The following is a 10,174-nucleotide window of genomic DNA, read 5'->3' on the forward strand; positions in this document are numbered from 1 at the left end:
GCAACTCAGTTGCTGGGCTGAGCCGTGCCAGCGGGACAAATACAAGTTACGAAGACAAAGCAATTCATCACGGACGAGAGAACAAAACACACAGCCTCAGGCTAGCAGCTTCTTGGAAGCAATCGGGCAAGGGTGATCAAGGCACAGATGGAAGCAGAGCTCGGCAATTTCTGCCCTGCCTTGCGGCCGAGCACTCTAGTGCCAGGCGGCAGGCAAAAGGGGCGGAGAATAAAAAAAACAGATATCTATGCCGCCGCTGAGAAATCTTGGGAGTGGACGCGGCGGCGGCCAAGTGTTAAGTTTGCTTAGGCCAGCGACGATGAGGGGGTGGAGGCGGAGGAATGGGGCGAGACATCGACAGTGGGCGCTGGCGAGGAGGATGACTCATTGCTTGGGGGTTCGGTAATTGGGCTCATGCAGTAGCCCAACCGTGAGCGGACTGTTTTGCATATGGAGCGCAGATTGGCGAGCGTGTTGGCATTTTGTGTGACTGATTCGTGACGCAGCACATGTAGTGCCAATCGAGTAACGTCATGATCGAGCGTCTCACTGACGCAGATGAGCATGATGCATCCATACCTACGGGAACGCAGCGGTGCAGGAAGTGGTGGGTGAGTGTGGGCGCAGCTCTAGTTTTGGTGAAATGTCGGAGAGCCGCGAAAAGCACCTCACAGGCGGTCATGCCATCGTACCGGTAAATTTCCTTCACATGAGGAACGTCTGTGCTGAAGACGGGCCCGGGCTCGTGAAGGCGACGGTGGAAGAGCCCTTTGCGAGAGGGATGGGGTAGGAGCTCAAACTTTTCCTCGTCAAAAACGAGGGAGGCTTTGACGCGGTGCTTTTGGGCGCGATTGTTGTTGTGGTAGCGGCGGGCCACGGCTTGTAGGGCTCGACTGAAGGAGGTCATTGGGGGCAGGGGCAACGCGAGCTCTTCCGTGGCCAGGAAGGCCACCTCCACCGCGCCTGTGACAATGGTCCGGCACACGGGGCAAGTTGTGTTCTATCAAAAGTCAGTGGCAGCTGGGATGAGCACAAAGGGCAGCAAAGCTAGATGACCGGTGTCACGAGTTCTTTGCCTTGCTCTTCTTTAGGATGTCCTACCTTCTCGAGCCAGCCTTGCACGCACTGGGCATGGAAAATGTGTTTGCAACGTTTGAGCTGGACCAGCGTCGCCTCGCTGTCGGGGTCCAGGCAGATGGGGCAGACACAGTCTTCGGGCAGCGTTGTCACGGCATGGCAGGATCGCTCCTGGGTATCGCTGTTCTTATTGTCGCCAGGCCGCAACATTGGCGGGATGAGGTGGTGCAAGTTGAGCGCCATGGCACAGGGTAGGGCAGGTGTTGGATTGAGAATGTGAGGAGAAGAAAATGTGAGGAGAAGAAAATGCGTGTCGCGCGATAGGCAGGGCGCGGTGATTGCTCGCTGGAGGTGGAAGACTCCGCGTAGGAGTGGGTCCCGAAAAAGAAGCAGCTTGACATGGGAGCGCGCGCGCAATGTGGAAGCGGTGCGCACAGGCGAGAGGAAGTAGCTCAAGGGGGGGCAAAGGCAAGGAAGGCAGGGCGGTCGGAAGAAATTGGGCCTTCCACACCGTGATGAACGGTCACCGCGTGTATGATCGCAAACAGTGGCTTGTCCCAAAACACGTGTGGGCTGCGATGGTTGCAAGGCAGCACCGACCGCTTCAACGCTGCACTGGCAATCGGCATGATCCAACAAACACCAACTGGCCTGCATGGCACGTCGGAGATGGATATGTGAGTGTGTGAGTGTGTGTGTGTGTGTGTGTGTGTGTGTGTGAGCGGGCGCGCTCATTGCGCATGGCCCGCACGATATCGGAAGGAACCGAACAAACGCTTTGATGATGATCATGAATGTCAACAGAGCTGCGCGGCATGCGAAAACTCAACTGGGCAAATGACTGGCCCGCACTCGTGCATGATTCGCATGACCGTCATTCTCGCATGCATGCACGCATTTATGTATTACTGCTCGTGACGGATATTGCGCGCGCGTTCGAACAGATGCGGCGTGATGGATGTGCCTCTTGGCCCACTTGTGTGCCCGGCCATAACGGCGTGGGCCGTGCAGAAGGGATAGAGCAGGACTCAAAGTGTGAAAGAGGTCTTGGGTCGGCCGAAGGAGGCAAAGCATTGATCAGAATCAGAGCAATACTCGAAAGAAGGATTGATGCCCTTTTTGACTCGTGTGAACACAAGCATGGAGAAATACAATTCACACCTGGAAATCAATGAGGGCCAGTAGGATCGTCTGAACAAGACTCTGGAAAAGCAAGAAAGAAAGAAAAACAAAAAAAAAAAACAAGACAGGATGTGCAAAACTTGAGGCCATCTGGGCCCGGGGAGCAGCGACAAGGAGGCAGGCACACAAACACTGAACAAGCAAAAATTGGGCAGACGCAGCCGGCAGCCCCTAGGCATAGCTCACGGGTTCCAGGGGCTGCTGAGCTCGCTCGACAGCCCAAGAGGCGGGGACAAAGCGCGGCCGCTGATTGGCCTGCGACAAAAAACTATGCAGGCGTCGGCCTGCCGTCACCAAATCGTCGTTGATCAGCACCTAGAATAACCACCGGCGAACAACGCCAAAAGGCATGATTGGTCAGACCTTTTATCGGAAAGAGCCCTGGAAGAAACCTTGGGAACAACGCGGGATGAAACATGCCACGGCGAGGGGAATCGGCGGCATACTCACGAAATCAAAAACAGGGCCGTGCGCGCGATCGATCGTTTCCGCTGCAGCCAGCATGTTGGTACACTGTCGGTGGCTGAGAACGTCCTGCCGTGTCTCTCGTAGCTTCTTGAGGTTGGGGGGTCGGATGGACACGACCAGCGCCTGCAACTGGCGATTGCGCAACCGAGGGATGGCCTAGGAACAGCCATATTGGTTTGGGCCGCATGTCGCCGTCCCCGATTAGCACGGTTTCGGCTCAAACCAACAAGTCACCTCGGTTAGGAAACATCTGCGGCCTGCACGCACCTCGGGCTCGGTGTCGATTAGGCAAATGTGGCCCTCGGCTGAAATGCGGTCGATGGATTCAACGCTCGTGCCGTAGAGATGGCCCTCGTGCTCGCCATACTCGACAAACTCGCCACGCGCGATACTTGCTTCCATCTCCTTGCTACTCAGGGCATCGCCGTCAGAGGTCAAAGAGAAGAAAAAAAAAAAAAAAAAAAAAAAAAAAAAAAAAAAAAAAGAAAAGAAACGAATGGACAGTAGCAGTTTCAATCGGACAGACCGGCTGACGTAAACGTAGGTTTCTCCAGGTATCTCGTCTCGTCCCCGTGGCTTTGATGTGTCTGAGCGATACACACACGAGGTCAGGTGAGCGAGAAGAATGGTGAAAGAAGAAGAAGAGTGAAAACGGGAAGCGGGGCGGGTGGCCCGGACATACGCGGGATGCAGGTGCGGTACACGTTAGGATAGGTTTGCAGCATGAGTGCCTTGAGGGTTTGCCGGCCCACGCCCGGCGGACCTGCCATGTCAACGGTGATAAACATGACGGTGCGACAGGACGAGAGATGGAACACGCAAAAGGTGGGGTGGAGGGGAAAGTCGACGAAACGCGGGGCGCATGTCTGACCAATCAGGGCGACCGGGGGTGGACGATGCTTTTCGGGTTGCACAAGGACCACTGCCTCGTAGAAAGCTTCCTCGCGCACGCCGCCCTCTAACAAGAGCGTCAGTCAAGGCACGATCAGCGAGTGGGATGGCAGGCATAAACATACCACGCCAAAAGAGCGTGCCAAACTGAACGTATGCCAGGCAGTTCCAGGGCAGCAAAAGGAGGGACGCACCGGAACCACCGCGGCTGCCATCCAACTCCTGGGTATCATACTGCGGGCGGCGCGCTTGAAGGAGGCTGCTAGGAATGAGGCCGACCTGATCGGCTGGGCCGTCCACGCGACGGGCCTGCCACCAAAGCTCGCCGTCCTGCTTGAGAATTTGAAGAACATCGCCTCTCTTGAAGGCAAGGCCGCCTTCAGGGCACGGTGCCCAGTCATCTTCTAGGGGGCGGTATGAGTACAGGGCGCGCACAAAAGTGTTGCGCAACGTTTTGGTCCCAGGTTGCGAGGTGGTCTGCGGTGTGCAAGTTGAGTTCAGATGTAAGTGCACGGGGCGTGCGGCGTGGATATCCATTGCGGGATTTCAAGGCGCTAGGCTTGGCGCACCTTGGGGATAACGCCCAAGATGAGCTCGTCTGTGTTCTCGGACATTCGCTGCAAAATTTGATCAGTGGGAAGACCGCGCACTTCAAGATCGTTGACGAGGACTAGCTCGTCTCCCATGCAGAGCAGACCTATGGTTGAGCGAGCGTGGGCATGTTGGATGGGTAAGGGCTTGACCGGGGAACTTTCTGCTGGGGTTGGCCTCGACACATTTGAGAATTTTAAGGGTCTGAGAAAAAAAAAAGGCGGCAACGCACCACAGCGCTCGGCAAAGCTCGAGGCAAGAAGGCGGGCAATGAATGTGCGGACGCTGCCGTCGGGCTGGACATCGGCGCGGATGGTGCAACCCAAGGGCTCGCCCGATTTGCGAAAGTGCAACCGAAGGTAGGTCGTTCCGTCGCGCAGCTGGGCTTCCGAGCGCCTGACCACACGTGCGGTCTCATCTGCTGCGAGCCAAGGTGGTCCGACAAAATAAAAGAGGTGACGGGTTTAGGGAAAGGAAAGCAGATGTCAAGTCGTCATCATTGCACGGCAAGCAAAGAGGATAGAACCGTGTTGGGGCAGGGGGAGGGCACCCCGGCAAGCGTCAGTCTTGTGCTTTCGGGTGGCCACGAACCGTGAGAGGCTTGAAAATCGTCCGTGGCCATGACATCGTAGGCACGAAAACAGGCCTTGAGGCGGGGCGAGTCGAGCAAGCGCGAGCATTCAAGTGCCGCCTCTCTGAGCAAAGCCAAACGAGAAGGATTTTGAGAAAAAAAAAAAAAAAATTAAAATTAAAAACCATGAGGACAGATAGAGAGGGGATCGAGTCTAATATGTATTCCCCTTGGAGCCTCTCCTTTCCTCGGCAAGCAAGGGCGGGGGTGGGCGAGAGGATACCGTAGTTCTGGTGGCACGACTTGCAGAGCATCGAGAACGGTGGATCGACGTGTGTAGCCGTCTGTGGCGACGGGTTGCAAGCCCATGGCCGTGGCCGTCGCCAAGCGATCGTGCATCTGGCCACGGATAGCAAGACCAAATGTTCAAAAACGCGCAACAAGGCGCCGGCAGTGCAATGTGCACATGGCGGGTTGTGCGTTGGGGGTTGCACAAAAGATCACGGAAATGATTAGTCGAAAGGGCTCAGCCACACTCGCATAATCGGCAAACCACACCTGCAGGTTGAGGGACGGGGGCATACCTTGAGAAGCGAGCGAAACTCGGTCGAGGTGCACATGTTGTTGAGAAATTCAAAGTCAGCGCTGCGTGGCGTGCTGGCCGAGGTTTCGCAAAACACGTCCTGGCTCTCGCCGGCCCCAGCAGCATCTCCATTCACTTGGGAGCGCGGGTCAAGGCGTTTCATGGCTTCAAGGCGGGACTTGAGCGCGTCCAGCGCCCGCAGCGAGGCTGATCATGGGCAGGCATGTGCAAGTACAACATTGAGAAGGGCGCCGACACAATCATCTCCCTCCTCTCTGTTGCTTTTGGCCAATCAGGCTGTTGATCTGTGATGCTACCCAGCTGCCCAGCTGCCCATCTTTCGGCAGTGCAAACATGCGTCGTCGCGGAACAAAAATCGAGCATGGCACCTACACTTGGGCATGGCCACGGCTGCCATTCTGATGGCAAACGGGCTCAGACACTCCAGCCCAGCCTCCAAAAACCGTGCTGCGCCAACCGTCCAAACGAGACGCGACACGAGACGCGACACGAGACGCGACACGAGACCCGCTGCCACTCGTCCGCCTCTCGCTCGCTTCTCTCTCTCTCTCTCTCTCTCTCAACCGGACGAAACAAATCTCTGCTTGACCCTCTATTTTAACATGAACTGTATCGGTCGCTCTGTGTGTGTCTCTGTGTTGCATCGCAACGCTGACATTCCAATTCCTCCCCACGCCATTAAAAAACTATTTTACTTCCAGCTGCGGCGATACAAGTAAAATACTTTTAATTTTCTCTCGGGCTGCTCGACTCTCTCTCTCTCTCTCTCTCTCTCACTCTCTCTCACGCGGTCTGGTCGCGGGGGGCAGTCACGGGTGGTGTGCTTGGTGATCGTGGTTTTTGATCTGGGCACGGTTGAACTTGCCTGGCCGGCTGGCCCGTTAATCCGGCGCCATGCTGCTTCGCCTGGCTGTGCTCTACCTGACGGGTCACATCATTGCGCATATGATGTTTGATCTGCACTACGAGCGGAAAATCGCCGAGCCCGGCGATGCCTCCGATGGCGTGCCCCTGTCAGTCATGTGTCGAAACGTAACCGGCCGCGCAAATCCTCCTCGCTCATTGGGCAGCAAATGCCAATACAACCTCAGTTCCACCACTCGCAGAGTGGCTTGCCAGCTGTACTCATCGCTTCGCATATCGCTTGGCTCGTCTAGATGGTACACGCTGTGTTTCGGAGGTGCAGCCATCTTCATTGGCTTTCTGGGCCCCATCCTCGACTCTTGGTTTGGCACTGAGCATGCCAAGGTTTGAACGCCTTTACAGATCCTTTTCGGATGCGCCGGTACCAACTTCAACAAGCCCTTTTTTTTGGGCACCATCGGCTCTTGGCTCACAGTCGGCACGGTCTGATCCATTTTGTAGGAATGGGCCTCGGTGACTCGCACAGCCATCTGCTACATCGGCATCCTCCTCGCCTGTGCTGTACGTTGGCCTGGTTCTGGCCCAAAACCCCAGCCAGCAGTCATTCGCTCTTGATTGGCCATCCCACCATCTCATTTCTTCTCCGTGCACTCTGGGGAGCCTCTATTGTAGAAGGTGTCCTCAGACTCGTCCTTACACTTGACGCTCAGCGTGAGCGCAATGGTCGCCTTTTTGTGGTACATTGGAGACGGCACGGTCGTGGGCCTAGTCCTTGGCTCGTTGGCCGCCATCTTTGGCACCCCGATCGCCCAGCTCATCAGCATTATGGGCCTTTATCGGTTCGCTTTGTGCTGCTTTCGCCTCGATGCCCTCAACAAGCTGGTGCTCACGGAAATGCCCCTCCTCATACGCCTGTGATGCTCTACTCGTAGCTGGACAGACCCCGACCTCTTTTTCATTCGCTCTTGGGTGATTCCGCTCATCTTTGGCTCGGCCATCCTCCTGTGCATGCTGGGCCGGCGGTTAGCCATGGACGAGCTTCCCGATCCTCGACACAAGTAGTCCTGGCCCGTGCCCTTGCTCAAATGTGTACCCGTGCTGGTGTATACTTGTGCGGGTTGCGATCATATCAACTTGAACAACCACTAGGTTTGAGCCTCCTTTATTCTTCCCCCCAGGTTTTGTTTTCTCCGTTGGCCCAGTGCCCGTTTCCGATTTTGTTTCTTTGTGCTTCTTCTTTCTTTTTTTTTTTTTTTCTTTGTTTCGAATATGATGGGGGCATTCCCCACTCCTGTTCGGCTCCCTCGTCTCTTGTTGATTCAGGGGCCATTCCTGGAAAAAGGCGTCTTTCTTCCTTTACCAGCTTCCCTTGGCAACCCCCCGCCCACTCCTCCCCACACGCTCTCGTCTTGGCGCGCGGCATGTTGCTGCATTGCATGCAGTTTATCCATATCAATCTACACTTTGCTCGCCGCTCAGCCTCGGGGGCTCTGCACGCCCTCCCAGCAAACACCATCGACACAATGGCTTGCAGCACACACATCAATTCCGGAAGTATGAGTGGGACGCGGTGTTGCGTCAGTCGGCGTTATCAGGTCCGACTGTGAAGTACAGCTGAACACCTTGCAGGCATGCGTTCCTCTCAAAGTCCGTCAAGGCAGACTTAGACATTGTGACACTTCACGACACGTGCCTCAATGTCCAACCAGAAGCGCACACGGTTCTCGGCACCCACGGTGCACGAGCCCGTCACCACGGCGCCGGTTGAGTCGGCAAAGCGCACGGTAATGACCTCGCCAATGATGCCATCAGCGAGCAGCGAAATGTTGTCCGAGGCCGCTGAAAAGGCTGAGAAGCGATCCGTCGAGGCCGTGATCCACTTGCTCGTCTCACCCAGAAAGTACCAGCCATTGAGCAAGCGGGGCGTGATCACATGGTACGTAAAGTTGTACTCATCTGTGGGGTGCAGCTGCAAGGGGTGGCCTCCGTTGACGACAAAAGTCGACGCCGAGTTGTTAAACTCAAAGGCGCGCAGCTCCGCGTTGGCAGGGTAGCCCAACTCTTGTACGGTGACGGCGTAGTCGTTCTGCAGGTTGACAGCAAGCACGTACGAAACGGGGCCCGAGATGGAGAGGTCGGAATGCGTCGTGGACACGACACCGTTGGGTCCGTGGTCCTGGAAGGCGTCAAAGACAATGGCCGAGTCCAAGAGGGTGGCTGGCCGTTCGGGGCGGAGGAGCTTGCCAGACTTGGCACACATGCTCATGATGAGCGACACGCTGACAGCAGCCTGGAGGCGGTTGCGATGCTCCTGGGCCGTGCCGTTGTCGTAGTGGGTCTCCGGTTGCACGGCAATGGACCAAAAGTTGTCCTTGGATGGCGCCACGCCCAGCGCGTGTCCAAAGATGGCCGTGCGCGTGGTGTCCCATTGCCCGTTGCCCTAAAACAGCAAAGCGGCATGCAGTTTGATAGTGAAGAAGCCAGCCATTGCACATGCACGGGCACCTGGCTACGGTAGAAACAAGGTTCAAGTGGTTCAATGGCAAGGCGGGGCTAACGAACCGGGTGGTAGTCGCCCGAGGCGCGAGCGTTGGTCACGGCAGGCACTTCCACGGCTTGCATGATGTGACGTGGGTGGCTCATGCAATACTGGATTGTCATGCCTTGGTCTTGGGCAGCCTTGCCCATCTGCAGGAGCCACTGACGGGCCAGGGTGGCAGAGGTGCGGAGGGAAGACATGTCGTCGTACTCGTCATCGAGCCAATCTTGCTCGTAGTTGATCATGCCGCTGCGGCGCTTGTCAAGCATGAGCTGGTCCCAGAAAGCTTGTTCAGTGGGTACGGCGTACTGCGAGCTCTCATCTATGAGAAAGTCGTACTCGCCACCGTTTTGCTTGGCGTAGGGGGTCTCGGCACTCCAGTAGCGGTTGTGCAGCTGCTGATACCACCCAGTCTTGTTGAAAAAGTATTCCAGCCCGTGGGGGAAGATGGAGGGCATGGCATCCCAGACCGTCACGCCATTGTGAGGACCTGCTCGAGCGGTGTACATTGCATCGTTAGGCGGAACCCAGGTGCAGTCGGGCGTTGAGGTAACACAGCAGACCAGGGCACGATCGGGTACACGGCCGTACGCACCCTTGTAGTACCACCACGAGTCAAGGAGAATATAGCGGTATGGAATGCTCTCTTGCTGAGCATAGTCATAGACATCCAATAGGGTGTCCTCGTAGGTCTTGTTGTTCTCCGTCTGGTAATAGTAGTACGCTCCGTTGTCTATGGGGTTGGCGGCAAGATCACGGCCGTATCAAGAGTCGACTGCCTGATTCCACAGGCGGACAACAGTCATCATGGACGGGTGGTGCGCGAGCATACCAGTGCTGTAACCCAACATGCTGAGGGTATAATCGCTGCGGTATTGGTAGCGGTCACGACCGTAGTACGCAAGGAGATCATCACCCCAGGCCATGGTGGCTTGGTTGATGCCGCTGCCGACCTTGACAATGGTTTCCAATGCAAATCCCTCGGGAATCTCCTCCACTGTGCCCAGTACACCAAACTCGAGCGCATCGGGGACGGCGTGGGTGGTGTGGACCATAAAGTTGCTGAATGAGCTGACCACCTACATCAATCAGGACCAGCAAAGAGCGCGCGCATGAGGCCAGGCGGACAATCTGGCACTACAAACCAAGAAGGGGACGGGTGGCATGGCGAGTTCTTTGGGTGCGTACCACAGAAGTGGAGAGATCTTTGGTAAAGACAACAAAGGGGGCTGACTGAGCAGAGCCAAGACCCATGACGGAGGGGGCCTTTTCCCAGGTTGAGGCGACGGCTGAATCGCCCATCATGTCACCCTGTATGCGTTGGCAGATTTGGGCATGAGTGCACAAGGGTCCGGGCAGGAGGCAATACCATGCATAGCTGTGCGTT

General features: G+C 56.3%; 2 protein-coding genes across 2 annotated transcripts; both read right to left on the reverse strand.

The window, feature by feature from the left end:
• Positions 1–305: 305 nt before the first annotated feature.
• On the reverse strand, positions 306–5,923 carry MONBRDRAFT_32262 (uncharacterized protein; the record flags this gene model as incomplete). The annotated part of the gene is made up of 17 exons (XM_001745568.1): positions 5,757–5,923; positions 5,365–5,570; positions 5,064–5,179; positions 4,801–4,904; positions 4,442–4,630; positions 4,188–4,315; positions 3,813–4,095; positions 3,410–3,685; positions 3,254–3,314; positions 2,995–3,136; positions 2,710–2,883; positions 2,446–2,574; positions 2,239–2,280; positions 1,678–1,728; positions 1,102–1,263; positions 693–1,000; positions 306–579 (listed from the first exon to the last, which is right to left on the reverse strand). Exons 1-17 carry the CDS (start codon positions 5,779–5,781, stop codon positions 306–308), a joined length of 2,670 nt encoding a protein of 889 aa, XP_001745620.1. The 5' UTR covers positions 5,782–5,923.
• A 3,067-nt stretch (positions 5,924–8,990) lies between these two features.
• MONBRDRAFT_36925 (uncharacterized protein) lies at positions 8,991–10,094 on the reverse strand (the record flags this gene model as incomplete). Its single annotated transcript, XM_001745569.1, has 4 exons — positions 9,976–10,094; positions 9,620–9,866; positions 9,383–9,520; positions 8,991–9,277 (listed from the first exon to the last, which is right to left on the reverse strand). Coding segments are annotated over exons 1-4 (789 nt in total), but the record flags the coding sequence as incomplete, so codon positions are not given.
• Positions 10,095–10,174: the final 80 nt, after the last annotated feature.

This window comes from Monosiga brevicollis, genomic scaffold (assembly GCF_000002865.3).
Source record: "Monosiga brevicollis MX1 MONBRscaffold_9 genomic scaffold, whole genome shotgun sequence".
Classification (NCBI taxonomy): Eukaryota; class Choanoflagellata; order Craspedida; family Salpingoecidae; genus Monosiga; species Monosiga brevicollis.